The sequence below is a fragment of the Grampus griseus genome (genome assembly GCF_964374135.1).
Source record: "Grampus griseus genome assembly, chromosome: 2".
NCBI lineage: Eukaryota > Metazoa > Chordata > Mammalia > Artiodactyla > Delphinidae > Grampus > Grampus griseus.
Window position 1 is genome coordinate 25,577,307 of NC_139018.1, and position 27,936 is coordinate 25,605,242.

The following is a 27,936-nucleotide window of genomic DNA, read 5'->3' on the forward strand; positions in this document are numbered from 1 at the left end:
CCCAGCACCCTGCACTGGCTTGGTTTGCAGGTGACTGTGGGAAAACATCTGACCGCTCGCATCCTGTGCCTCATAGTGCTGCCGCTGGCTCTCTACACGGCCACGTACGCTGTTCACTTCATGGTGCTGAATAAAAGGTACAGCCAGAGCCTTTCCAGTGTCTCACTTCTGGTCTTCCTCTTGCCTCTAAGCCTATGGAGGGGCCGTGTGATTTCCTGGGTCTGGTTGGGATGCTCGGAGGGGACCCAGGGTTTTTTTTTCTGTTGGTTTCCTCTTATGTTCTCTCTTTTGGGTACCCTGGCCTGAAGGAAGAAGAGAATGTTCTAATAGCCAAACTGCCCCTTATCCCTAAACACAGTTCCTTGTGCTTAACAGGGATGGGCCACCATAAGCATGTGCAGTTGGAGTGAGAATAATAATAACAATAACACCAGCAGCAGCTCCCATTTAACAGGTAGTGACTATGTGTCAGGAACTGTGTTCAGCATTTTATATACGTTATCTCATTTAGTCATAATAATTCTTTTTTAAAAAAAATTTTTGGCCGTGCCACAAGGCATGTGGGATCTCAGTTCCGCGACCAGGGATCTAACCCGTGTCCCTTGCGTTGTAAGCACAGAGTCTTAACCACTGGACCACCAGGGAAGTCCCATAATAATTCTTTTGATTTTTTTTTAAATCCCTGATTTATAAATGAAGAATTGAGGCTAAACAAGGCCAGGTATCTTCCAAAGTTCACCTAGCTAGTAAGTGGCCGAGTTATAATTTGGACCCCAGTTTCTCTGACTCTATCCCCCATGTCTGTCCACAATACCACACTGCCACTCCCTTGTACTTCTTTTAAACCAGCTGTGCAGAGCTCTTCCTAGGGCTCCTGGGAAATCACAGTTTCACTCCATTAATTTGGCTGTCTTCTCTCTGCCTTTCCCCACAGTGGTCCTGGCGATGGCTTCTTCAGTTCTGCCTTCCAGGCCCGGCTTTCAGGAAACAACCTTCACAATGCTTCCATCCCTGAACGTGAGTGTCTCTTGTCCTTTACAAAGGTAGGACAGAAGGGATTCCTGGGAGTTGTATTGGAAAAGATGATATGACAGCCTGAGTTATTTTAGATGGGCACAGTGGGAGAAAGATCCAGTTAAATCTGGTCCGAGCACTCAAGAGAGTGAATAGGAGCACAGGAAGTGCAGAGGAAGACGTCCTGAGCAACGAGCTCTTTGACCCTAAAGAATAGCTTGTCCGTCGTGGCTGTGGGAAGACCAACAGAGAGAATCTGGTGAAGGAACAAGGCCCTTCAGGGCTAGAGGTCAGTTCCCACCAGAGTATCCTGCTACTCGCATCCATTCACTGTTCACACCGGGTAACTGAGCAAGTGTTAGCCACGTCGGAGGCTGTAAGCGGATGCCCTCCAGAGTAGAGTCTGGAGTAGAGTCTGCAGTAGAGGACCTCTACATGATGTGACCGTATGTGTTAAGTATAGAAAGAGGGAACGCAGAGCTGTGGGGATCAAAGGTGTAAGAGATCACTTCTGTTAGGGGGTTGGGGGGTGATCAGAGTGAGTGAGTTGCCTTGGAGTCAGGCCCTGGAAAAATGGGTAGGTTTCAGCAGAGGGAGATGGGGGAGAGGGTGTATCAGGCAGAAGGGAGAGCATGATCAAAGCCAAGAGCAGGGCAGAATTTAAGGCATAGGTTATATGCAGAAAAATACTGGAAGATAAGGTTGACAAGATAGGTTGGGCCCAAGTCATTATTTCCTGGAGGCAAGGACAATGTCTTTTAGTCTCTCCAGGGCCTAGAACACAGTGGGCCCACCCAGAGTGTGGAAAGAATGAAAAATAGGAAAGCAGGCAAAAATTGGTTCGGAAAGGCAGACACTGGATTCCACACTGGAGAAGTCAGCCTTGAGTTGCTTGAGGAAATCCATGCAGTGGGGCCAGTGGGCTTGGGGCTGAGGCTTTCAAAGGAGGACTAGCCAAGTAAGGGATGGTCGATGCTGTGCAGTGGCTGTGGTCTGTGAGGAAGCTGTAGAAAGAGGAAGACGACAGGGTGCAGTCAGGCCACTGGGCATGCAGGAGGAAGGGGCTGCTCAGGAGCAGTCCGTGAGGGAGTGTGGGGTTGAGATGGGGGACAGAGCATAATCGAGAAGCAGCTGCGGTCAGCAGCGTGCGGGGCTGCGTGTGTTGACCAGCACGAGGACTTAGAAGGATGGAGTGGTGGCGTTAGCAGATTTCTACTCGTTATTTAAAAGGCCTAGCTCAGCTATATTCTCTTCCATCAAGCCATCCTCTTTTTACTCTTTGGGCAAGAATTTGTTCTACCCTGCTCTGGGCTCCCACCATGTCACACCTTGTCGCACCTTTGCTGGAGCGTTTGCTGATCATCCTGTGCTGCTCAGTGTGTGACGCCATCATCCCCAAGACTGGGCTCCACTAGGTCTGCAGCCAGGTCTCCTCCACCTTTGGATCCACCGTGTAATCGATACGGTCTAGCGACCAAATGAATGAACAAAGGGAGACAGGAGCGGCCAGCACTGGTGCAGTGAGACCTGTTTCGGTGGAGTGGGGAATGGCGGGCAGCCAGATTGCAGGGCGTGGAGAAGAGGGACAGTAAGAAGGCAAAGAGGCTCCTCCGTAAGCCGGGGCCTGTGTGGGGAGGGGATGGATGCTCTTGGGTAAGCTGTTTACTCTGGGTTTTTGTTTTTGTTTTTTTAAATTCAGAGTAAAAACCCAAAACACCATTGAACGGTTACTACATGTGGTACTAGATTCAAAAGGCACAAAAGGATATATAGTGAAAAGTCTCTCTTAACAGTCTATAGTAACACTGTATCTTGGAGAACATTCCAGATGAAGATATAAGATGCTTCTTCCTTCTTTATTCCATGGAATGTATATGATAGACCTTGAATGAAGGACAAGTTGTTCCTAGTCTTTTGCTTTGATAATAGCATTGTTAATACCCAGCTTCTTCTGAAGTCCTTAAGAAGGAGGGGAGGGGACAGGCGAGACTATTTGGTGAGATCCTCTTGAGTTGACTCCACTGGGGTGAGAAGGCAGCCGCGCATCTTGCTTTCGGCAGTCCGGGACCCAGTGCAGTCTGTTAGGGGCTGAGGAGGCCTGTGGCTTCAGCGGCCCCTGCAGTCAGGGGCAGATCTAGCGCTGCGCCAGCTCACACCGTCGCCGTCTGCCCGCAGACCTGGCCTATGGCTCTGTGATCACCGTGAAGAGCGCGCGGATGGCCGTCGGCTACCTCCACTCGCACGGGCACCTCTACCCCGAGGGCATCGGCGCCCGCCAGCAGCAGGTCAGTGAGCCCTTTGTGCGCTTGAGTTGCGGCAGCACTAAGCTGTTTGCCATGACTGAACCCTCCGTTCTCTTTCTGGCTTCCCCTCCTTTACCCGCACTGTTTCCCCGGCTTGAAACATCCTTTTCCTCTGCCTAACTCCAGCTTCCCTAGGCTTCAGCTGGGGAGTTCCCCTCTGACCACCATGACCTCCCTCTGCCTGCTCCTGGGTTAGGTGCGTCTGGTGTGGGCGGCTTTCCCGGCACCTTTACAAGCTTGTGTGGTAACCCTCTTCGCATTGAATTGTGAGTGCTTCCTTCCTCCTGTCTCTTTGCTGTTTGATTGCTGGCTCCTGCGAGGCTCAGTGCCCAGCACGAAGTGGATGATGGGTAGAGCGTAATGGTTATAAACACAGGCCTGGGAACCAGACTAGTTTATCTGGGTTCGAATCCTGGTTCCACTAGAGTGTGACTTTGAACAAATTCCTTAACCTCTCTGTGCTTCAGTGGCCTCATCTTTAAATTGGGGAAAATAAATAGTACTTCTCTCCATCATAAGGTTGTTGTGAGGATTAAGTGAGATAATCCGTATGACGTGCATGCTGGAGGATTAGCCGTGAGTATGATCTGAACGAGTGAGCGACACTGTCCGCGTCCACGTTGAGGAGTGGTGGATGTGGCTGTGGTGGATGATGCCTGAGAGGGAGAAGGATGGGGTCGGAGAGGTCCGTGGGGCCAGATTATGGAGAGGCCTTATGTGTTACAGTAGATTTAATTTTGTTCTGTAGACGCTGGGGAGGCGTTGAAACTTATTAAGGGATAAGATGTGCTTAGATTTCTAGTTTAGAAGGACAGCTCTAGCAGGAGTGTGGTGGATTGGAAGGAGGAGGAGACTAGAGGCAATAATCATGACAAAGGATGGTGAACGGAGGCAGAGGCCACAGGGAGAGAGGTGGGAAGTGATTTAGGAAACTCTTCACAGGTTGAATGTCAGGGCCTGGTAACTGATAGATGTCAGGGATGAGCCATGTCCAGGTCTGTAGTCTGGAGGTCAAGGTGTTTGTGTGATAATGCTGTTTCACCATAATCAGAAATGAAGGAGGAAGCATGGCTTTGGAGATGAGTTTCCTTTGTGTATTTTAGCTCTGGGACTTGTCTCAGGAAAGAGACATGAGTGTGTAGCATACAGGTGTCAGTGACACAGTGGGGGATGTGTGACATTGCCCTGAAGCAGTGTGCAGAGGGAGGAGGGCCAGCAGAGGAGCCCTGGAGAGCAAGAGCACGTAAGGCAGCATTAAAGGCGCTCAGAGTGGTGCTGGTAGAAGTGGCTGAGAAGGAAGGGGTGGACGGGAAGGTTGGAGGAGAACGGGAGGAGAGTGCCGAGCAGAGGGTCTCCAGTGGGAGGAGACGCCAGCAGTTCAGGTGCTGCAGAGACCTCGGAGAAGGTGAGGACAGAGGAAGAGGCCTTCGAAGGGCAACATGGGAGGCCTGGCAACTCTGACAAGTGTGGCTTCCATGGCGTGGGCAGGGCGGAGGCCTCGGATGCAGTGACCCGAGGAGAGGAGAGTGCGGAGGTCGGGGCTTCAGGGCTGGCTGCTGCTCTGAGAAGCTTGAAGTGAAGTTTCTCTTCCTGCAAAATGACCAAAACCTTTACTTTGTGAAAAACTTTGGCTTCTCAAAATATTTTATTGTTATTATTTCCTTATTTACTAGAAGGTTGACCCAGAGTATTGGGTTTTGGTATCAGTTTCCCGTTCTTGACTTTCCGCTTCTCTCTAGCACAGTGGTTCTCAACCCTGGCTGTGCTTTAGAGTCCATTGGAGAGCTTTTAAAAAATTCTGATGCCTGAGGTCCACCCCAGAGATTCTGACTTAATTGACCTAGGATGGGGCCCATGCATTGTGCATTTTTGTTTTGGTTTTAAGCTCTCCAGAAGAGTCTAATGTACTGCTAGCCCTTCCATAGTGATACCTTGCTGCTGGTGTCATGTAGGAGATAAAGTTACAGATGTGGTGACGAGGAACATCTATACTGTGCAAAGGGAGAGAAGAGCCATGTTCTGAAAGGCCCTATTAAGCTGGTCTTAGTGTTACACACTTGAAGCCCATGGGTAGAGGCATGAAGTTGTGACAGTCATCTAGAGAGAGCACATTAGGCCAAGGGACAGAGAGCCTGGCTTTGTCACTGACTGAGTCACTGAGCCTTTCGCAGCCTGTGTCTTCATCTGTAAATGAGAGGACCGCACTAAATAACCTCTAGTAGCCCTCCTCTGCCCTGTAGTTTAATGTCTTGTTAACAGCTCTAGGTCTCGATTTTTAAATGTTTTTAAAGCATAACGTTTATAAAGTAAGATTGGAAAGTGTAGAAAAGTATAAAAAAAAAACCCAAAGTTACACATAATCCAAGGATCATTGTTTATCCACGTAGTTTGATGTACAACATTCTGCTGTAATAGCATACCTGTGTCCCTAGGAGACCTCATATTATAAAAAACTCCGTTGTAAAAATAAATGTTTCAAGGGGAAAAAGAGGCCATGGACTATATTCACAATAAGTGATTTTTCTAATAGGAATTTTAATAATAATGGTTTTTGGAAACAAAAAACAAAATGACAGTGCAGGGTGCACACACAAGCACCACAAAAGCTTAACATCCTTGAGCAAAATCAACCTGGGTGAGCTTGATGTGTGCAGCTTTTGATGGGGAGCGTGGACTTAATTTCTCTGTGGCTGCCACAACTTTTAACGTGTATGTTCTTAATACCATTATTCCTAATTGTTTCTGAGAAAGCAAAAACCACTGAAACAAAGCAGCCATGATACACGCATAATTATTTTCCTACACGCTAATTCCAAATCTCTTTGCAAGTGAATAAGTCATGTTTTGTCCAATTGGAGTTATTAAAACTCACGTTGTAAGAGAGATGCCTTTGTTTCCGTTGCTTCTGGGTATTTATGTGCTTGTATACATAATTAGCATAATTGTATGTATGCAGTCTCTATCCTGGGAGCTTTGGAGCTAGCTCCCTCCATTTGAATCCTGTCTCTCCAGCTGACAAGCTGTGAGACCTTTACTTAACCTCAGAGAATTACTTACCCTCAGTTTGCTTGTAAGTAAGGTGGAGGTAACCATAGTCCCTACAACCTAGCGATAAGACCTGTCCAGTGCTTAGAGCAGTGCCTAGTGATAAATGGTAACCATTTTCAACAGCAGCATGTTATACACCTTCTCCTGTGCTGGGTAAAAATGCCCTGAAACATTTTCTGCGGCTGCATAATATTCTGTCCTGTGGACATAACCAGCACGTAACTCTTCCTTTAGTATTGGACATTTATATTGTTCCCAGGATTTTTGCTGGTAGTTTAATTGCAGCATTACATGCGTGTACACACATGCACACACATACAATTTTTTAAAAATCAGTGTATACAAAATGGCTATGTCTAAAACTTCAGGCTTCTAGGATAAGTTTTTTTTTTTTTTTTTTTTTTACGGTACGCGGGCCTCTCACCGCTGCGGCCTCTCCCGTTGCGGAGCACAGGCTCCGGATGCGCAGGCTCAGCGGCCATGGCTCACGGGCCCAGCCGCTCCGCGACATGTGGGATCCTCCCGGACCGGGTCACGAACCCGTGTCCCCTGCATCAGCAGGCGGACTCCCAACCACTGCGCCACCAGGGAAGTCCCTAGGATAAGATATTAATAGAGTTTTTTTCATTTCATTTGGCCATATTCTAGAAAAATACCATGAATTTTTCATTTAGAAAGTTTGAGACATGGTCTTGATGACTTTTTAAAAATGAACTAAATCCTCGTTGTGTGCTGGAGACTGTGTTACACAAGGTGTTATTGTTCCTCCCTCTAGGAGGTGGGAAGTTGAAAGATAGGATGCAGAGGGGTGCACAGAGACAAATCAAAAAGGCTTTTGTGGGAAAAGACCTCTAAATATAGAAGGAAGGAGAGAAAGTAGCATTTACCAAATGCTACTTCGGAGCCCTGTCGGGAAACACAGCCCCTCGGGTTGGTGGCTGGGGATTCTGAAAAAGGCTTAAGCAACATTGGCTTGCTATTGATTGTCCTGTGGCCGGCTGTGCTGATAGTGACTGTCTTCTCCCTCCCACCTCCTCCTCCCTCCCCCACCCTACCCAGGTCACCACCTATTTGCACAAGGACTACAACAACCTGTGGATTATCAAGAAACATAATACAAATTCAGGTAATGCGGTAGGGAACTGGCGCTTCTTGTATTATTACTTACTCTGAGCCCTCCTTAACATTTCTCATGCCTCCAAAAGAATGGTGCTGGGATGGGCTTTCCTGAGCATTCTTTGCCATCTTTACAGATCTCAGTTATCCTTTCAACAGTTATTTATTGAGCCCCTGATACGTTACAAGGACTGTTATAGGCATAGGGATAAGCAGTGAGCAAGACAGATAAGATCTCACTCTTAGAGCTGTCTTTTCTTTTTTAATTTTTAAATTTAATTTTATTAATTTTTTTATACAGCAGGTTCTTATTAGTCACCCATTTTATAGGCAACAGTGTATACATGTCAATCCCAATCTCCCAATTCATCACACCACCCCCACCCCCACCCCCCGCCGCTTTCCCCCCTTGGTGTCCATACGTTTGTTCTCTACGTCTGTGTCTCAATTTCTGCCCTGCAAACCAGTTCATCTGTACCATTTTTCTAGGTTCCACATATATGGGTTAATATACGATATTCGTTTTTCTCTTTCTCACTTACTTCACTTTCTGTGACAGTCTCTAGATCCATCCATGTCTCTACAAATGACCCAATTTCGTTCCTTTTTATGGCTGAGTAATATTCCATTGTATATATGTACCATATCTTCTTTATCCGTTTGTCTGTCGATGGGCATTTAGGTTGCTTCCATGACCTGGCTATTGTAAACAGTGCTGCAGTGAACAGTGGGGTGCATGTGTCTTTTTGAATTATGGTTTTCTCTGGGTATTTGCTCAGTAGTGGGATTGCTGGGTCATCTGGTAATTCTGTTTTTCATTTTTTAAGGAACCTCCATACTGTTCTCCATAGTGGCTGTATCAATTTACATTCCCACCAATAGTGCAAGGGGGTTCCCTTTTCTCCACACCCTCTCCAGCATTTGTTGTTTGTAGATTTTCTGATGATGCCCTTTCTGACCGGTGTGAGGTGATACCTCATTGTAGTTTTGATTTGCATTTCTCTAATAATTAGTGATGTTGAGCGGCTTTTCATGTGCTTCTTGGCCATCTGTATGTCTTCTTTGGAGAAATGTCTATTTAGGTCTTCTGCCCATTTTTGGATTGGGTTGTTTGTTTTTTTAATATTGAGCTGCATAAGCTGTTTATATATTTTGGAGATTAATCCTTTGTCCATTGGTTCGTTTGCAAATATTTTCTCCCATTCTGACTGAGGGTTGTCTTTTCGTCTTGTTTGTAGTTTCCCTTGCTTTGCAAAAGCTTTTAAGTTTCATTAGGTCCCATTTGTTTATTTTTGTTTTTATTTCCATTACTCTAGGAGGTGGATCAAAAAAGATCTTGCTGTGATTTATGTCAAAGAGTGTTCTTCCTCTGTTTTCCTCTAAGAGTTTTACAGTGTCCAATCTTACATTTAGGTCTCTAATCCATTTTGAGTTTATTTTGTGTATGGTGTTAGGGAGTGTTCTAATTTCATTCTTTTACATGTAGCTGTCCAGTTTTCCCAGCACCACTTATTGAAGAGACTGTCTTTCCTCTGTTGTACATCCTTGCCTCCTTTGTCATAGATTAGATGACCGTAGGTGCATGGGTTTATCTCTGGGCTTTCTATCCTGTTCCATTGATCTATATTTCTGGTTTTGTGCCAGTACCATATTATCTTGATTACTGTAGCTTTGTAGTATAGTCTGAAGTCAGGGAGTCTGATTCCTCCAGCTCCATTTTTTTCCCTCAAGACTGCTTTGGCTATTCGGGGTCTTTAGTGTCTCCATACAGATTTTAAGATTTTTGTTCTAGTTCTGTAAAAAATGCCATTGGTAATTTGATAGGGATTCCATTCAATCTGTAGATTGCTTTGGGTAGTATAGTCATATTCACAATATTGATTCTTCCAATCCGAGAACATGGTATATATCTCCGCATCTGTTTGTATCATCTTTAATTTCTTTCATCAGTGTCTTATAGTTTGCTGCATACAGGTCTTTTGTCTCCCTAGGTAGGTTTATTCCTAGGTATTTTATTCTTTTTGTTGCAGTGGTAAATGGGAGTGTTTCCTTAATTTCTCTTTCAGATTTTTCATCATTAGTGTATAGAAATGCAAGAGATTTCTGTGCATTAATTTTGTATCCTGCAACTTTACCAAATTCATTGATTAGCTGTAGTAGTTTTCTGGTGGCATCTTTAGGATTCTCTATGTATAGTACCATGTCATCTGCAAACAGTGACAGTTTTACTTCTTCTTTTCCAATTTGTATTCCTTTTATTTCTTTTTCTTCTCTGATTGCTGTGGCTAGGACTTCCAAGACCATGTTGAATAACAGTGGTGAGAGTGGACACCCTTCTCTTGTTCCTGATCTTAGAGGAAATGCTTTCAGCTTTTCACCATTGAGAATGATGTTTGCTGTGGGTTTGTCGTATGTGGCCTTTATTATGTTGAAGTAGGTTCCCTCTATGCCCACTTTCTGGAGAGTTTTTATCATAAATGGGTGTTGAATTTTGTCAAAAGCTTTTTCTGCATCTATTGAGATGATCATATGGTTTTTCTCCTTCAGTTTGTTAATATGGTGTATCACATTGATTGATTTGAGTATATTGAAGAATCCTTGCATCCCTGGGATAAATCCCGCTTGATCATGGTGTATGATCCTTTCAAAATATTGTTGGATTCCGTTTGCTAGTATTTTGTTGAGGATTTTTGCATCTATATTCATGAGTGATATTGGTCTGTAATTTTCTTTTTTTGTAGTATCTTTTTCTGGTTTTGGTATCAGGGTGATGGTGGCCTCATAGAATGGGTTTGGGAGTGTTCCTTCCTCTGCAATTTTTTGGAAGAGTTTGAGAAGGATAGGTATTAGCTCGTCTCTAAATGTTTAATAGAATTTGCCTGTGAAGGCATCTGGTCCTGGACTCTTGTTTGTTGCAAGATTTTTTTTTTTTTTTTGCGGTACGCGGGCCTCTCACTGTGTGGCCTCTCCCGTTGCGGAGCACAGGCTCCGGACGTGCAGGCTCAGCGGCCATGGCTCACGGGCCCAGCCGCTCCGCAGCATGTGGGATCTTCCTGGACCGGGGCATGAACCTGTGTCCCCTGCATCAGCAGGCGGACTCTCAACCACTGCGCCACCAGGGAAGCCCTGTTGCAAGATTTTTAATCGCAGTTTCAATTTCACTACTTGTGATTGGTCTGTTCATATTTTCTATTTCTTCCCTGTTCAGTCTTGGAAGGTTATTTGTCCATTTCTTCCAGGTTGTCCATTTTATTGGCATAGAGTTGCTTGTTGTAGTCTCTTAGGATGCTTTGTATTTCTGTGGTGTCTGTTGTAACTTCTCCTTTTTCATTTCTAATTTTATTGATTTGAGTCCTCTCCCTCTTTTTCTTGATGGGTCTGGCTAATGGTTTATCAATTTTGTTTATCTTCTCAAAGAACCAGCTTTTTGTTTTATTGATCTTTGCTATTGTTTTCTTTGTTTCTATTTCATTTATTTCTGCTCTGATCTTTATGATTTCTTTCCTTCTACTAACTTTGGGTTCTGTTTTCTTCTTGTTTCTTTAGGTGTAAGGTTAGATTGTTTATTTGAGATGTTTCCTGTTTCTTGAGGTAGGCTTGTATAGCTATAAACTTCCCCCTTAGAACTGCTTTTGCTGCATCCCATAGGTTTTGGATCGTAGTCTTTTCGTTGTCATTTGTCTCTAGGTATTTTTTGATTTCCTCTTTGATTTCTTCAGTGATCTCTTGGTTATTTAGTAACATACTGTTTAGCCTCCATGTGTTTGTGTTTTTTATGTTTTTTTCCCTGTAATGGATTTCTAATCTCATAGCATTTGGTCAGAAAAGATGCTTGATATGATTTCAATTTTCTTAAATTTACTAAGGCTTGATTTGTGACCCAAGATGTGATCTATCCTGGAGAATGTTCTGTGTGCACTTGAGAAGAAAGTGTAATCTGTTGTTTTTGGATGGAATGTCCTATAAATATCAATTAAATCTATCTGGTCTGTTGTGTCATTTAAAGCTTGTGTTTCCTTATTAATTTTCTGTTTGGATGATCTGTCCATTGGTGTAAGTGAGGTATTAAAGTCCCCCACCATTATTGTGTTACTGTCGATTTCCTCTTTTATAGCTGTTAGCAGTTGCCTTATGTATTGAGGTGCTCCTATGTCGGGTGCATATATATTCATAATTGTTATATCTTCTTCTTGGATTGATCCCTTGATCATTATGTAGTGTCCTTCCTTGTCTCTTATAACATCTTTATTTTCTAGTCTATTTTATCTGATATGAGTAATGCTACTCCAGCTTGCTTTTGATTTCGAAGTGCATGGAATATCTTTTTCCATGCCCTCACTTTCAGTCTGTATGTGTCTCTAGGTCTGAAGTGGGCCTCTTGTAGACAGCATATAGATGGGACTCAGACAGCTGAGGCTCAGACTTAATCCAGAAGAGGTTACCTGGACACGTGCCTGGGGCACACTGTGGCTGCTTTCATTTCTGATTCAGAGCACACCAAGCCTTGCAGACCCCAGCATGTGGTACAGCTCAGGTTGTCTGGATGTGATAGAGGGCTGCTGCCCACTGGTCATCCCAGGCCTGGGCCAGTCTGTTGGAGATCTGCGGGCCTGCCAGCCCTGTGGCTGGGCTCGTCTAGGCTGGTGCCCAGGACCTCCCTCAATGCCTGCGCATCTGCCTCTGACAGGCCAGGGTGAAGCTGCTCTGAAGCACACCTATGGGGCTCCCAGGGCTTTGTGACAAGGGCTATGTCTGGATCTTCTGGTTTTTCGGTCAGACAGCTGGCTACCTGCAGACTGTGCCCTTTGCTGCGGCCGAGAAGAGAACAGAACAGAGGGCATCTCCCGCTCACCTTCTGATTGTCTTATGCCATAGGTGTTCTCTCCTCAGCAAACACCACCTGGCTCAGCCTGTCTCGAGTCAGCTGCTCCTGACCTTTGTGGGGAAGTGGGCAGCTGCTCATCTAAATTTACCTTCTCTGTTCCTTTCGCCACCTCCCCTTATTGCCATGGTTTTTAGCCTTGAAACGTGGCCCGTATGACCACTGTCTTTGCATCCTAGTCCTCAGTAATATAAATTATGACACCATTGGGCAGGATCTATTTCTGTCCCTTATAGTACTGTTATAGATTGTGTTTTGATTCAACAGGCCAAACATAAGCGGTCTGTTGCAATGAGGGGTTCTGAGGGAAGACCAGCTTTCCTTCTAAAGTCATGTGGGCACGGACCAAGTCTTTGAACGTCCCTGTTCTGTTATTCCACTGTGGCTTCCAGGTTAAGGTGGCTGCATATCACTCCAGTGACTAAGGATTCGTGTGAAGGCAGATCACTACAGGCATTCTGGGAAGGGGGAGCTGTCTAGACAAAGGTCTTTGTGTTCTTCATGGCCATAAGTGCCCCTCCCCCACAGATCCATATTAAGTAAAACTTCCCTCCCCTTTGACTTATTTGATTTGTCATCTTGCTGATTCTTCTTCTTTTTTAAAATAAATTTATTAATTTATTTTTGGCTGTGTTGGGTCTTCATTGCTGTGCACAGGCTTTCTCTGGTTGCGGTGAGCAGGGGCTACTCTTGGTTGCAGTGCACGGGCTTCTCATTGCAGTGGCTTCTTTTGTTGTGGAGCATGAGCTCTAGGGAGCGTGGGCTTCAGTAGTTGTGGCACGCAGGCTCCGTAGTTGTGGCTTGCAGGCTCAGTGGTTGTGGCTCATGGGCTCTAGAGCACAGGCTCAGTAGTTGTGGTACACAGGCTTAGTTGCTCTGTGGCATGTGGGATCTTCCTGGACCAGGGATCGAACCTGTGTCCCCTGCATTGGCAGGCGGATTCTTAACCACTGTGCCACCAGGGAAGTCCTGATTATTCTTCTTAAGAGACCTTAGAAGGCAGCGCAGGAATGGGCATTTCTACAGTTGAGTTCTCTAATTCTCTTGAGAGCCAGTGATTTGTCCTGGCAGATTTGTCTTTCCTGACCTTGAGTGTTAGTGTCTACTGCCTGGGACAGAAATTTGCAAGGACCTTCTGTGTTGCTGTGATTATTGCCAACTCCTTTTCCACTGTCATCACTTTTCTAGATCCTCAATGGTCTTGACTTCTTGACGATACAGAAGTAGTTCTTTTCTTTCATCATTTTCTTTGCCTCACATTTATCAAGTCTATAGCCAGAGACAAGATAATCACTGGCCAAATATGCAGGGTTTAACATTTGATTTTGAAGAGAGCTGGGCAAATGGTCTTTTGCATGGAATTCATATTTGGAAGACTATATTTTTACTTCTAAAAGGAAAATCTTATTATTTAGCTTCCCAGCTTAAAAATCCTCTAGTGGGGGCTTCAGTGCTTGTCAGATAAAGGCCACATTTCCTAGCATGGCATACACAGTCTGGCCCCGTTTGTCCATACCCTCACCTATTCCCACTCTCCTTCCTGCCCACCCTCCCTAACCATGTGAATTCATTTGCCACTGATTCAGATGAGTTTTGCTCTTTCATACCTCTCTGGCTTTTCCCCACTTGCTCACCTGACAAGTTCTCCCTCTCCTTTGAGAGTCTTTTCAGTCATTATCTCTGGGAGACCCTTCCCTCATCCTCTGAGACAGTTCACTTTGGTCCCACAGCACTCTGTCAGTACCTCATGCGCATACCACGTTGTACTATAACTCTTTACCGGTAGGTCCTTAATTAATGCTAGCTTAATGAGTGAACGGTTTCAGACATCAATGCTTGTTTCTCCTTGACAGATCCCCTAGACCCTTCACTCCCTGTGGAGTTTGTAAGACATGGAGATGTCATTCGACTAGAACACAAAGAGTAAGTAAATTTGCTGTTTGGGATAAATGAGTGGCATGAGCATCAAAGGTACAGAGCTCTTTTCAGCTGGAAATAAACAGAAGTCAAATGTGGATGAGGCTCTAGGAAATGGAACAAGGCTGCTGTGCTAGAATGGGAGAATGATTACTTTGCCTGTTTTGGCTTTGGGAAGCTTTGGATTTTGAAGGTGCCTTTCAACTGCCCTTTTCCTAGGGGGAAGAAAGAAAAAAATTGAGTTGCCCAAAGCTTTTTCTTAAGCGGCTGCCTTGAGAAAGGTATAGGAGTCTGTTTCTGAATATGGCAAACTAGTTCATTTAACCAGTGTTCTCACTGAGAATGACTAAAAATGCTGGAAAATGTAGAAACATCTTAAAAGCATAAAGAACTGACAAGATAGTAAGGAGTTACTAGGTCAAAATCTCAGTGAAAGGGGGAATCCAGAGAAAAAGTGGGACACTGTGGCCACTTCTGCCTTGAACCCACAATCTTGAGTTTTGATTTTTGGGTTTTGACTGCCTCTAGAGAGAAGAAGTTTTAAAGTCAAAGCTCTAGGCTCACCCGAAGTGGTAAATTATTGGATCTTCCCCAAAGTTTGTAACCCCCAAAGGCTTAGGGTTAGGATAAATCCGCCCTATCTACCTACATCCAGAGTGTGTTTGGGAGAGCAGGGCGGGGGGTGAGGTTGGTAGGGACACTAAATCTGGTTCCTAAGAAGCTGTAATTACCAGTTGATCTTCACATGGATTTGCAACCCAAATTCATTTCACCTGGATGGTCTCAAAATCTTCAGGCCATGAATTTAAATGAACATGGTCCTAAGACTGTGGTAATGTTCCCTAGGTGCCTGGCTAAAAGCAAATGTTAATTCTCTTTTGGGAAATACATGGTTATCTATTCCTATAAATAGTTTTTCAGTGACAGTGAATAGTACACAGTAAAAAATAACTAAGCACACAAGGAAATAGGGCACCATGTGCAAGAATGAACAGGAAAAATAGGCAACAGAAGCAGCCCTGCAAAAATTTCATATGAATTGTCAGATACAGAATTTTTTTTTAATCAGGGATTTTTTTAATATACATATAGAAAAGCTATGAGCAGTGTTTTTTCCCTAGTCAGTAAGATTATGGATACTTAAAATTTTAATTTAATTTTTTTAAATAAATTAAAATTTATTAACTAAATTTTATTTTTGCAAATTTCCAATATTTTTATAATGAACATTGATTACTTATTATGGATAAAAGTAAGGATTATTACAAAAAGCACAAAGTAAACAAAATCTAAATGAAACCCTCCACTTCCCCCACAGATCCCTACTTTGTAAAACTGGTGATAGGAGTAGAAAGCATAGATGGTAGGGAGGAAGTTTACCTATCTCAGGCATACATAGATTACAAATTTTAATTTTCTTCTCCCTAAACCTGCCTCTTAAGTCAGGCTAGCTTGCCTCAAAGCCACCAATGTGTTCAGTCATCCCCCTGCCCCCCACCTGAAGTTGTGGGGTGAACAGGAAGTGAAGCCCCTTTCTTGGCGTATGGTCCAGTACTCCTCGCGATACGTTGGATTTAATGGTTTGGATTCTAATTTTTCTTATCCAAACAGATGACTCTGAGTAGCCTTGGTAAAAGAAGAAACATTGCACATCTCTTTTCTTCAGGATAGTGGCACTTCTCTCTTTTAATTTCTAGGACTTCTCGGAACTTGCACAGTCACTATCACGAGGCCCCCCTGACCCGGAAGCACTATCAGGTCACAGGCTATGGCATAGTAAGTGAGCCACTCGAGTGTCAGCAGGATGTCAAAAACTGTGGGGCCTGGCTCAGGGCCATGTGGCGGAACACATCCTCCCCAGAATTCTGGAATGTTCCTAACGATTGGCTGCACAGGGACTCTTAACATTTAGGAACTTTCTGGCTAGGCTTTTTGCTGTGGGAAAGGCAGCCTATGAAGTCTATTTGTTTCCATCTCTTGCCTCCCATAATTACCATGCCATTTTTATGTTCTGACACTTAATAAATGTCAAATATGAATACTGTAAGGGTCCCTTTTAAAATCATGTTATACTTAGAAGCCACAGGGCCACAATATGACCCCAGATGAATATACAAGTTTATCCTTTGCCAGATTCCAAATTCTCATTGGCTTTATTTTTTTATTTTTATTTTTTTTGCGGTACGCGGGCCTCTCACTGCCGCGGCCTCTCCCGTTGCGGAGCACAGGCTCCGGACGTGCAGGCTCAGCGGCCGTGGCTCACAGGCCCAGCTGCTCCGCGGCATGTGGGATCCTCCCGGACCGGGGCATGAACCCATGTCCCCTGCATCGGCAGGCGGACTCTCAACCACTGTGCCACCAGGGAAGCCCTCATTGGCTTTATTTTTAAGGATTACTTCCCTGTTCCACAGAGGGATATTGTCCCCATTGCTTTGGATTTTTACTGCCTTGGGGTGATGCAGTTAATAGAGGAAGCTCTATGAGTATTTATGGCTTGGGGAGTAATTTGAAAACAGAAACAACTAGTGGGAAAGTAGATTTATGACTATCTGTTACGTTCCCTTCCAAGGGCTTTGGTGCTTCAGTAAAGATTCTGGGTTCCTTAAGGTGGGATTCCCAACCCTCTTTCTATTTGCTCATCCCACATTATACTAGAGCCAAGACTCTGAACTTCATCTTTTTCTGGTGAGCATTTCCTGAGGAGAATTAGACACAACTGTTTTAATTTCCACAGTACGATATCTGGGCCAGACCTTTCTTCGATGAGTGAGTGTCCCCATGGCCACCAGTAATGGACGCAAATAGCCCAAATTTATTTCTGTTGGCACACGGTGATGTCTTGAGTTTAGTTTAAGGGCAAAAACATTTATTTAGAACTTAAACTCTAGTTCTATAAAGTGAAGAATTAGACTTAAGGTTTGAGGAATTATACTACTTTTCTTGGTTGTAATCGCGAGTGCTGGGACAATGGCAGTCACTTGGTATATTTCTATGGCCCTCTCGTTCCCTTTCCCACCTCAGTCATTTAGGCCAGTTTGGTCTTTGGCCAAACTGTAACATGATGGCATCTGAAAGGGTGACCATCTCCCTTTTCTGATACGTCTTCTCTAAAGTCATCTTACTTTCTTTGTATTTTTTTCTTGATTTATGTGGCAGAATGGGACAGGAGACTCAAATGACTTCTGGAGGATTGAGGTTGTAAACAGAAAATTTGGAAACCGAATCAAAGTGCTGAGAAGTCGAATTCGCCTCATCCATCTGGTGACAGGTTGTGTCCTGGGCTCCTCGGGAAAGGTCCTGCCCAAGTGGTGAGTCTCTGGGGTTTTGATGTCCCATTAGTGGCTCATGTTTTTCCTTTCACACTACGAGGATACCCAAAACTTCCATTTCGCAGGGGTCGATGTTCACCTCAGGTTTGCTTTTTCTTTGTGGTGAATGGAGGGAGGAAAGGCATCAGGAGTTTTATGGAGCCCAGAGCTCCAGAGTTCCTCTGGTGTTTCGTGTGTTGTAATAGTTGAGCATTTGTACATCTGGCTTGTGATAACTCTCTGGATCTATGTCTCTTTCTAAACTGGGAATATTGTGTGCTCGACTCCTCCTAGGACAGTTGTGGAATATAAAAGTGTGAGGCTGAAAACAGCATGGCCACTGGGTTGGAAAGAGAGGGGCACCGTAGATTGAAGAGCAGTTGGCAGTGTTACTCTCCGGTGGGTTTCAGGTCTTCTGAGAGACATCTGTGACTACTTTTCACAGGGGCTGGGAGCAGTTGGAAGTCACCTGCACTCCATACCTAAAGGAAACCCTCAACTCCATCTGGAATGTGGAAGACCATATCAATCCCAAATGTGAGTGAGGCCATGTCCTAGGCTGGCTCTGAAGGGAACATTTCTAAGTAACTCTCATCTTAGGAAAAGAAACCTTTACAGACTCTGCTGCCACTTTATCTTATTGTTGCCATTTTCTTCCTTTTTTAAACCTAATCTCTTCATATGAATTGTCTAGATAGGGAGCTCCTTTTTTCTCCCCACCCACTCAAACTTCCCATCCTCTTTAAACTCCTCTCCCTAAAGTGACCTATGACCTCACTCGGGGCCAGAGCTGGTTGTCTCTGGTCACTTTCCTTGCCTCCCACTGGATATGACTCTCTTGCCGCCTATAATGCAGGTCCATCTGCTTGCCTCCTGGGCTATTCTATCCCCTCTGTGGTTACCTCCCCACCCTCAAGGCTTAGAGCAGGCCGGTTCTTTCCCTTTCTGCCCCTGTGTAGGCTCCTCCCCTCCCCACATCCAGCCCAGGCTTATACAGAAAGCAATGGCTGCAGCCCTTGATCTGAGCCCCATATTTATACTACCAGGCTCCAACTGACATTTCCACTCCCGCGTCATCTTCAACTCAACGAGTGTCTGGATTCATCATCTGTCCTCTTAAGCTACCCCCTTCGCACTTCTGCTTGATTTCTCCTCTTCATGCTTCCCATTTCATTCTTTTTACCACCTAATTTAACCAACCAGCTAATTAACTAAGTAATTAAACAGCTCTTTGTTTAGATGCTGGGAGCCATGTGGGGTCCTGGGGACGCCTTGGTGAATGAGACAGGCTCGGTCCCTGTCCTCACAGCCCTGCCTCGTGGGGGAGCAGCATTTGAGGGAGCGGCGTCATGAAGGCTGATGGTGCCGAGGGCTGTGGGAGCTCCGGGGCCAGGGCTTTTCGTCTGTTGCCATTGCCTCCCTCAGAATATCTGCTGAGTGCTTAATACGTGCTCAGTGAATGATCAAGAATCCTTCTGTCTCCTCAACACTCTCACCTGCTGGCTAGCTTGTCAGGAAGGCTACACTCAGACCCTGACAGCAGTGTGGATACCATGGACAGACAGCCATGAGGAGCGGGTGTGTGAGAAAGGTTTACGCCTCTGTCATTTCTTTTTCTAGTGCCAAACATCAGCCTGGACGTGCTGCAGCCCAGTTTTCCTGAGATAATGCTGGAGGCCCACATGGTGATGATCCGGGTACTGTGGCCCCTTCCCATTTGGTGGCTTCTCTAAGAGCTCTTGGGCATCCACAAATTTGGATCATGGATCAGTATCCTTGGTATAGACCCACTGCCCCCTTGTGGAGGACTTAGTGTCTTCACCTGTACTGGCTTACTTGGTCTTCAAAGGCATTGAATGGTGGTGGCGATGATGGTGACGGTAATGATGATGAACACTTATGTAGCTCTTATGTGCCAGGCACGACTCTAAGCACTGCACATATATTAACTTAATACTTATTACAGTCCTCCAGAGATTATCGTTCCCAGTTTACAGATGAGGGAATTGAGGCACAGAGGTTAAGGAACTTGCCCAGGGTCACACAGCTAAATGTAAGAGGTGGATCCAGGCCTTCAGAGTCAGTGCTAGTTACCACTACACTCCTCTGCCTCTAAGTGAGTCTCACATCTGTTGAAGTGGCAGAGCTCCTGAAAATCATAGTGCCCTTGGTTGAAAATCATGAGACACTGATAGGTGATTCCATCATATGAAATTAGGATTAGTTAGGATGAACAGCTAATTTGAGTGTGTTGTTTATATGCAGCATAAAATCCCAACCAAGAGCCCACTCAGGTTCCCAGACAGAAACAAACTGTTTAGGGGGCATGGTTGATTCATTTTAAGGTTTTAAAGACTCGTCGTTTGTACTGTCTATCGTTAGTAGCTGACAGCCGACATCAAAGGTTTAAGAACAATTGAGAGAAGAAATCTTTAAATTGAGAAAGTTCTACCTAGTAGCTTAAAGTTTCCTCTGTGAATTGGAAAAACCCTGATGCGGTTTTGATGTTGAGGGGGAAACCTCTTTACTTTGGCTTCTGGAAAACCGGTGTTCTGCAGGAACGATGTTTAAGAATCACGGTATCTCAAGCCAGGTTCGTGTATCTGTGCAGGATTGCAGAGAGGTGCAGCAGTTGTTATTTTTCCCCTGGTGAGCCATTGTCAATTGTTCTTTCCTGGAAGTGATTATGTAAGCAGTACTCAGTAAATATAGTTGACTTATTTCAACAGATTAAATTTAAAAATTCAAATTTTGTCATTTCTGCACATTGGGAGGTGATGAGTTGACAATAAGCAATCTCTGGGTACCTTCTTCTCTGACTCTCTGTTTGTAGCTGTCACTCTGGCCTGATGACATAGTTCTTTTGAATATGTGCCTGTCGGTCAAAATATCATTTTAGATCCGGGTAGAATTTTAAGACTAAGTCTAAATAAATAGTCTCGTTTTTTCTTTCATTATCTGAGAGGTAGAGTCAAAGAAGAAAAGGGACCTAAGGAACCTTTCTTATTCAACTGATGTAGAGTCAGGATGGGGAGAGAGATCAAAATTGTCTGGACTATAGAAACTGCAGGGGACAGGGCTTCTGCTATCTGAGCAGAGGGCCTAAGGCCTGGGCGGAGAAGGCTGCCCAGCCTGCTGAGGTTAGCTGGAATAAGCCCACTAGGCGTTAAGCACAGAGAACAGTGTACAGATACACATGCCTATAATGGTTACAGATTTTCCTTCCTTCCGTTTCTTGGTTTACTAAAAGAGCTGGATTTCTTAAGAGTTTAATGTGTAGGATGCCCTTGGCTTGGTATAGCTCCGGCTGGAGTGCCTGGGTTTGGGACTGGACTGGACTGGTTGAAGGAATTGATTGCCCTCAGCAGCTGCTCTGGGGTCCAGAATGATTCATTCTTCATTCCAAGGCCCTTCAGATGGCCATGATGGTTCAGGGGCTGTGCAGCTGACCCCTTTGGGCGTGACACCCCACTGGCTCTTTTAACCCTGGAGGATCAATCCAGCCACCGTAGGGAGGCCTGCAAATGATTCCCAAGACCTCAAGGAGTTGGGTTAGTAAGGCACTGGGTGGTGGTTCACTGAACCAGACCTGGATCTTTCTTGGGCTAGGCCAGTGGTTCTCAACAGAGGGCGATTTTTGCCTCTGAGGGGATATTTAACAATGACTGGAGACATTTTTGGCTGGCGTCATGGAGGGCTAGGAATGCTTCTGGCATCTAGTGAGTAGAGGCCAGGGATGCTAAACACCCTACATGGCACAGGCCAGCCCACACCAGAGACTTCTCCAGCCCCAAATGTCAATAGTGCCGAGGTGGAGAAACCCCAGCCTGACTCCTAGCACCTCACTCCCCTTCTCGGGAATGACTTCTCAGTCTGTCCTGATGATGAGGCTGACGCCATCCTGCTGGGTAGGATCCAGCATCCTGCTCCTTTTCCTTCTTGTTTCAGCAAAGGCCTGCTTTTGCCATTTAGAGACAGGTTGTTGGGTATTCTTGGCTGTTGGACTAAATGGGCTGTGTCTGGGTCCTTCAGGCTAAAGTGTGCATTCTCAACCAGAGCGATATCGCTCCCAGGGGGCAAAATGTATTCTTGGAGGGTGGGAAAAAGAAAAAAAAGCCCTTAACTTTTTAATGTATAAAGCACAGGTGTTCCTGCATTATGTAAACAGATATACAGAATAGCTATGGTATTAAAGTGTCATGAGGGGACTTATTGTGGTGATTGTTTTGCAATATATACAAATATTAAATCATTATGTTGTATATCTGAAACTAATATGTTATATATCAATTATACCTCAATAAAAATTTCTTTAAAATGTCATGGTGGGGGAGTGTTTAGGGAATAGATGTCTTAAAAAGGTTGAGGGGGGGCAGGCAATAATGGGAAAAAACACTGAGAAACATTAGGCTAAAATAACTTTTTCAAAGTCCAGGAACTTAGAGTTTCTGGGTTTGTGTTTGAAATTGGCCTTCCAAGGGAACAAGTGAGTCAGCCCTGATTTTCTATGCCCCACCCCATCCTCTTGACACCTTATCCTTGGCCTGGAGACGGATATGTATTTTGTGCCTCTGGGAAACAAGTCTCTCATTCCTCTTTCTCTCGAGCAGAGAGGGTCTGAATGGACTGTCTTTGCTGGGACATGGAGGCTTGCTTGTTGGGAAAAGTAAGTCAGTTTTTGTAAGCAGGTGGGCAGTGACTGAGAATGAGCACCTGATTCTTCCCTGCAAGGGAAGGGGAGGGGAGAGGAGAGAGGGTTTCTCTTGACACCTGGCCACACATCAGATCCCCATCCCTCACGTTCCTGTCGGCCTTCTAGAGCTCTGCTTTGACTAGCTTTTCTTTGCCACTTTCCTGCAGGGGAACAATGGCCTCAAACCCAAAGACAACGAGTTCACGTCCAAACCCTGGCACTGGCCTATCAACTATCAGGTAGGGCCCGAGGCAAGAAAGAGGACGTTGAGATTTGGTGGATGTGGGGTGCGCTGGGGGCGCAGGGCGCGGCCTCGCCTGGCTCGGGGTGGCCAGAGGCGGGCTCTGTCTTCTGCCCCGATTCGGATCAGCCTTCTCAGGGAGCTCCCGTAGAAGGCGCCCACTCCGAGCCTCCCGTCAGGGCTCCCTGTCTACGAAGGGTGACCCGTCTTCCTCCTCCTGGAACTCGTGCGGCTGGGAGGAGCTGAGCTCTGGGCCAGCAGTGTGTCCTCTGCTCCACAGGGCCTGCGCTTCTCAGGGATCAATGACACCGACTTCCGAGTGTATCTGCTCGGCAACCCGGTGAGTGCCCGCGCACCGCGCTTTGGGCCCTGAGCTGTGCCCGTGGAGAGCTGCTGCCTTCTCTCACCCTCCTGTTCTCGTTTCCCTGCAGGTGGTTTGGTGGCTGAATCTGCTGAGCATCGCCCTCTACCTGCTCTCAGGGAGCATCTTTGCTGTGGCTCTGCAGAGAGGGGCACGTCTGCCCGCCGAGGTTGAAGGTCAGGTCCCTGGGCTCTCCCGCCCTCCCACCTAGCAGTCAGGAGGGCGCCTGCACTCGGGGAGGGCCCGCCTGCTGATGGCCCTTCCTTTGCCTTTCCCTCCCCTTCTTCCCTCCTCTTTTGCTTTTTGGAACTCAGTCACCAAAAGCCCAGTGCTGTGTTAAACACTACATCCTCCCAACAACCCTATAAAGTAGAGTTTATTACTCCTGCTTTATGGATTAGGAAATCAAGGCACAAAGAGGTTAGGAAACTTGTCCCAGTAAGGGATAGAACTGAGGTTCACACCCAAGCGGACTGAGTTCACAGCCTTCACTTTTGACCTCTATGCTCTATGCAGAGCTTCCCACCTTTTCTCTTCTGCTCCTTCCTCGTCCCATGGCCCTGTCCTCTAGTCACGTAGAGAGCAGCCCCCAGGCCATGGGCCACAGTATCTGAGACATTCACACAGGCTCTCTCTGCCTCTGCAGCTCCGCGTCTGAACAGACATAGTCCCCGACCGCCCCCTCTCCCACCTCCGTCCTTACCTCTGCCCGCACCTCCGCCCCGTCTGCTGCTGCAAAGACCTGCATGACAGCAGAGATATGGGAGCTGGAGCTGGAGGCCAGGCTGCCTGCTGCTGGGGTTTGGCGCCCCTGCCGTGGGTGCCGAGGCCTCCCTGGGCCGGGTAGCAAGCAGTTGCTCCTCTCCTGCCAGCTGCTGTAGGATTGTTCAGCTTGGGCAGAGGAGAGAAGGAAGGCTTATGCAAGACACACAGCAAGGAAGGGGCAGAGCTGGGCTAGACCAGGCTCTCTGCCCCCTCCCTGTCGGCTGACTGGGCTGTGCTGCTTGGGGCCCAGGGCTGTCCCAGGTCCTGCTGCAAGGAGGCGGGCAGCTCCTGCTGGGCTGGATGATGCATTACTTCCCGTTCTTCCTGATGGGCCGGATCCTCTACTTCCACCACTACTTCCCCGCCATGCTCTTCTCCAGCATGCTGACAGGTCAGCGCTGCCCTCCTGGGCCTGGGGAATGAGGGCGGGGCCGGGGAGGAGGCCACCATGGAGCGCCTGCGCTGGGGGGAGCCCTCTGCTTCCCTGACCTGGGGGGCTCCGTCTGCTGCCTCCCCAGAAGGCATCCTCTGCCAGACCGGTGCGAGGTTTCTCTTCCTTCCATAGGCCTTCTGTGGGACACACTCCTGCGGCTCTGTGCCTGGAGCCTGGCCTCCTTTTCTCTGGCTGGGCACGTACACACGCTGGGAATCCTGAGCCTGCTCCTGGGAATTGCCTACAGGTGAGCACCCCCTGCACCTTGCATTGCTGCCCCCCAGCACTGAGGCCTCGGTCCCAGGTGCGTTTTAGGACCCCCTGGCATGCTTTTGAAGCACACTGGTGTCCGGCTCCATCTCCAGAGGTTCTGATTCAGCTGAGCTCAATTTGGATCCTGTGGTCCAGCCACAGTTTTTAAAGCTCCCCACGTGACCCGAATGTGCAGCCAGATGGGCGAAGCACGGGCTACCTCTCTGCATTCTTTCCTCTTGCCAGTGGCTCCCAGCTTATGGACCACTCCGGCTCACGTGGGAGGGCGCCCCTCTTTAGTCACGTGGCTCCCAGCCAGAACAGCTCTCAGTGGGGTGAGGGAGCGGGTGGTGGAGGGGCGCCCGGGCTGTGGTGCGGCTCAGAATGACTAGGAGGGGGTGTCGTTTGGTAAGCCGCCCTCTTCCCCACCTCGCAGGCCTCACAGATCCGCGCTGAGAATCACTGGCCTTTAGGGGCGGCGGGGCAACATAAAAGCCTGAGCAGGGAATCGGGGGCCTGAGGCCCGGGAGCATTTCCACATTTTAACAAAAGGTCTGGGCCAAACAGTCCATGACCAGACCCTGGACTTCTCTGTCTCCTGGGCCTCTTGGGAAGAGCCCTTTCCCTCACTGGCATTAAGCCAGCCTCTTCCAAGTTCACAGCCTCTGGTATGGCCAGGTGGCAAACTTACGCAGACATGGTGACCAAAAGGGGTGGGTCTTGTAGGTAGAGAGGGTCCGATGAGCCCTGGCAGGAGGAGCTGAATCTCATGGGTCTGCAGGGCACCTCGCCTCCACTGAGGCGGCAGGGCGCCCACTGCGTCCCCCTGGGTTCTCTCCCTCAGCTTCTACCTCTTCCATCCTCTGGCGTATGGGATGGTTGGTCCGCTAGCCCAGGACCCCCGAAGTCCGATGGCAGGACTAAGGTGGCTGGAATCATGGGACTTTTGAGGCCACTGCAAGGACTCCAGCCTGGGTCCAGGAACTTCCTGGGGACAGCCAGCTGTGGAGCCAGTCCCTGGACCCTCCCAGCTGTGGAGGAAGCTGCCTGAGGAGCCCGCGGAATTCTGCCACCTGCCAGGACCACGCCCTGGCAGCATACCCGGAGTGTAAGCCACTAGAGAGGGCCATGGCTCTGCTCTAACCACAGCCATTCCTCTGCTGGGGCTGGCTCAGCAACAGGCGACACATCTCTCAGGCCCGTTTCCCCAAGTCTGCAGCATGAGGAGGGATGAGTGTGCAAGAGGGTGGGTGTGAGCGTGTGGGGGAGTGTGCGTGTGAGGGTGCGTGTGTCCGTATACCTGCGGAAGCTAGACCGTGACTGTGGACAGCTGAGTGTCATAAACTCTAAGAAGTCGTCCAGGGCTACAGTAGTATTCTCTGGGGTTTTTTTCACACTGGATTTGGTTTGTAAGATTCATCAAAAATTCTCAGACCTCCAAGAAGACTGAAAGCACTGACCCCACCTTGGGATGTCACCAAGGGCAGAGCAGATGGTATCGTCACGGCTGTGCTGCCCTCCTTCCCACAAATAAACAAATACAGCTGAGGCCCCTGAGCTGGAGGGCCCGCCTCCCAGCTGCTTCCCCACGTGGCTGCTGCCGGAAAGTCTCCTCCGTGGCCGCAGGCGGCTGGACTTCTGCCTGCGATGTGCGCAGAGGACTGGGCCCCAGAGCGAGGCAGCTGAGGACTCACCAGCCCTGTTGGCCCTCCTCAGCCCTCGGTTCCTCGCTGTCTGAGAACGTCACGTCACGAGGTTGGTGGGAGGGGTGGCACCCTGTCCTTGGCTACTGTGTGTTCTCAGGCCCTGTGAGCCAGAGGTGATTTCTGGCTGCCCATCCCTTATCCTCTGCGTCCAGCCTGACTGTGAGGGTGGGCCCGATGCATTCTCCTGATTGCAGGGATAGCCTTTGGGGCCCCTCTCTTAGCAGCTGAGGTGGATGTGTGGCAGCGCAGGGATGTGTATGGTGCTGGGCTGGGGTCCCAGCAGGGCGTCGGGGTGTGGGCTGCCTTGGCCTTTCCGGGCTGGTGTTCCTGTCACTCACTAAGCTTTCCCCAGTTTTACTTCTCTAGTCCTCCCCTGCTGACAGCCCCCCTCCCTTTCACTTCATTTCATTTCCCTTACTCTGTGTCACTGTCTCACCAATCTCTTTTTCCCCAAAGACCCAGAGCACCTAGAAATGCCTTGGAGCTTCTCCTCTCTACCACTCTGAAGCCCAAGCAGGAAGCTCAGAGCTGTTCCTTTTACTTCTTCCCCATATGAAAGAGATAAAGAAAACCCTTGGGTTAGCACTGAACAAACCCAAGGCCAGTCCTTCAGCCGTCCTCCGTCCTCCCAGTGCATGACAAAATATTATTTTGTCTCAGAGAACTGTCATGCTTCAAGGTTTAATGATGCATCTCTGCCACCCTCCATCTTCCCTCCTCTGTAGCCCCCACCAGCTCTGACAGGGTCAGAGCTCTTTAGAGCATCTTTGCTAGGCGGTTGCCACGGAGACTGGAAATTGGTCCCAAGGACAGGCTGCACTACGTACTGGGTGGTGGGGAGGGAAGCTTCTGGCCATGCTCGGACGTTCAGACCAACCATCATTAAAGTTAATAGAGGAAATGCAGCAATGTCAAAAGCAAGGCAGTTTCGTTAATTAGATCTGGGGCCTGATGACCTCCCTTTCCCAGGGCTGCAGCCCTTTTGACTTCCCCCAGCAGGAAGCGCTGCCGGGTGCTGAGTCTGGGCTGCTTGCTTAATTGAATTTCTAGAAGGGAAGGAGAACTGGGATGGAGAACCTCCCGCTCTCCCCTCCTCCTCCGCTTCTCCCTTTCTCTCCCCCAGGCCAATTTCATTTCTTCTGAGCTGGGTGGGGGCAGCCATCTTGGTGGGCTCTCCTGGAGGTGGAATCCAGGAACCTGTGCTTGGCTCTTAGCAAAGAACAACAGCCCCACGATGACAACCGGAAGGTGGCTGATGTTCCCTTGTGCCTTATTTCCTAATAGGAACTTGTTGGAAGGGAGGTGCTCTGAAGGCAGCCACTCTGAGTGAGGGTGAGGAAGGAGAAAGCTCAGCCGGCTTCCTGCCCATCCCTCCCTCCTAATTTGGCCACACTGGGGACAAAAGTTTCCTTTGTCTCTTACACTGCTTTCCAAAGATGCAGAAGAACTGTCCGCCCACTCCCTCCTCTTCTTCCTTGCCCAGACTGGCAGACACTTCTCTGGGGACAAGACCGCATGGGTTGATGCAGCTTCAGGTACTCAGGTTCTGTTGTTGGCGGATGCTGAGGAGAGGGGCTGTCGTGGTGGTGCTCTGAATATGGGCTCCAGCCCCCAGGAGCAGGCAGAATGTGACACGCCCCACAGACTTGCTGGCGGAGGAAGGAGACGTTTGTTAGCTCAACCTCCAGCCGGCTTCTTGAACCACATTTTATATTAAAAAAAACTTTCCACAGATAATCAGAGGCCGTTTACTTTTGTAATAAATAGCGCTTATTTTGAACGCCATGTTGTTCTTGTTGTACTTAATTGAACCTGACTTGCCCTCTGGCTCCCAGAAAGAAGAGAAGAATGTTTTGAGTGCAGGAACCATTCCATTGTGTCTGGAGTCTAAGGCCGT

General features: G+C 47.5%; 1 protein-coding gene across 1 annotated transcript in view; it reads left to right on the forward strand.

Moving 5' to 3' along the window:
- POMT2 (protein O-mannosyltransferase 2) overlaps window positions 1-25,642 on the forward strand; it is a 45,394-nt gene extending 19,752 nt beyond the window's left edge. The window contains exons 7-21 of the mRNA XM_082648348.1: window positions 31-137; window positions 935-1,017; window positions 3,190-3,299; window positions 7,425-7,491; window positions 14,217-14,286; window positions 15,978-16,056; window positions 17,437-17,588; window positions 18,034-18,125; window positions 19,209-19,285; window positions 22,449-22,520; window positions 22,803-22,862; window positions 22,954-23,059; window positions 23,899-24,039; window positions 24,214-24,328; window positions 25,178-25,642. Of these exons, the coding sequence (XP_082504474.1) occupies window positions 31-137; window positions 935-1,017; window positions 3,190-3,299; window positions 7,425-7,491; window positions 14,217-14,286; window positions 15,978-16,056; window positions 17,437-17,588; window positions 18,034-18,125; window positions 19,209-19,285; window positions 22,449-22,520; window positions 22,803-22,862; window positions 22,954-23,059; window positions 23,899-24,039; window positions 24,214-24,328; window positions 25,178-25,283 (1,437 nt within the window). The 3' untranslated portion in view covers window positions 25,284-25,642. The remainder of the gene's footprint in view (window positions 1-30; window positions 138-934; window positions 1,018-3,189; window positions 3,300-7,424; window positions 7,492-14,216; window positions 14,287-15,977; window positions 16,057-17,436; window positions 17,589-18,033; window positions 18,126-19,208; window positions 19,286-22,448; window positions 22,521-22,802; window positions 22,863-22,953; window positions 23,060-23,898; window positions 24,040-24,213; window positions 24,329-25,177) is intronic.
- The last annotated feature ends 2,294 nt before the right edge of the window (window positions 25,643-27,936 follow it).